General features: G+C 54.2%; 1 protein-coding gene across 1 annotated transcript in view; it reads left to right on the top strand.

The window, feature by feature from the left end:
• Window positions 1-478: 478 nt before the first annotated feature.
• The window catches only part of MONBRDRAFT_13108 (uncharacterized protein), a gene marked incomplete at both ends in the record, with an annotated part of 5160 nt that continues 4506 nt past the window's right edge, over window positions 479-1132 (top strand). Inside the window, one exon of the mRNA XM_001751008.1 lies at window positions 479-1114. Within this exon, the coding sequence (XP_001751060.1) occupies window positions 479-1114 (636 nt within the window). The remainder of the gene's footprint in view (window positions 1115-1132) is intronic.

The raw sequence follows: 1132 nt of genomic DNA, 5'->3' as shown, positions 1-1132 counted from the left end.
AGCGTCAGGCCCGCACTCAGAGCCACGGTGGCATCAATTACCGCAGGGCCACGGCTGGCAAGCACCTGGCCCAGAAAGCTCAACGGATCGGGGGCTGGTATTGGAGTGCAAGCATCGACCACCTGCCAGATCCCTCTGGAAGGATTGCATAAGTGTACTCGACGATGTGCAGCTGCCGCCGCCCGTCGAGGAACCCTCTCGTACACTCTGGGTGTGTTTAGCCACCGGATTATAAGTACGGTCCCGCTGACCGTGAGTGGCATTTTCTTTTGGATATTTCCCTTCCTGTTTTCTATCGTTCTCTCCTGTGAGAGAAGTGCAATTGAACCGCTTTACTGTCTCAGCTCAAATCGTCTTTCAATAGGTTATGGGCCTCGACTGCGTGGACACTGCGTCAAGGAGCTGAAGACTTGGGTGCTTCCCATTTGAGTGCGAGTTCCCCAAAGGAAAAACCGGTGTCGAGGAGTACATCGAGAACATGGCGCTCGAGGAGTTGCCGGAGATCGTGAAGAGCATCCGCCGACAGTCGGAGCGCTGGCCTCAGTATGATGGCCATGACACGATGAAGTTGATCGAGCTGCGCGAGGTCATCAACGCCGTTTGCGACAGCTACGAAGTCCCGTACCTGCCAGAGCTCAAGAGCTTGGAGGAGGAGGATTTGCAAGCCGCTGCCATTGAGGAGAAGCACGGGCCAGGCCCGAAGGACAACGTCAAGAAGCTCAAGGAAATCAATAATGTGATTATTGTCGCACTTTCGACGTGTCTCACCGGAACAGCTCGCTTAGTCTTGAGTGGCCTTAGGAAGGAAATCAAGAGCGGCCATGGTCGTGGAATGATACTACACGACTGGATTGATCGAACCGACATCGATCTGGAGGCGCTGGAGAGCGTGTTTGCGCAAGCTGAAGCTGATTTGATCACCACGAAGCTGCAGAGTCAAAATGATCTGAGCAACTACCGGCGCAAGATTGACCTGACAGTGTCGACGCTGCGGATGAGCAGCAGGTTTGTCGAGGAGGACACGGTCAAGAAGTTGGTGAGCAACCTGCCCACACAAGCGCGTGTCTACGTGGAGGACAAGATGGAAACCATGGGTGACAGCAAGAAGAAGATGGTGACTTTTTGGACCATC

The sequence above is a fragment of the Monosiga brevicollis genome, genomic scaffold, assembly GCF_000002865.3.
Source record: "Monosiga brevicollis MX1 MONBRscaffold_74 genomic scaffold, whole genome shotgun sequence".
Lineage (NCBI taxonomy): Eukaryota > Choanoflagellata > Craspedida > Salpingoecidae > Monosiga > Monosiga brevicollis.
The sequence above is the reverse complement of the archived record's forward strand: the minus strand, read 5'-3'. Positions and strand labels throughout refer to the sequence as shown.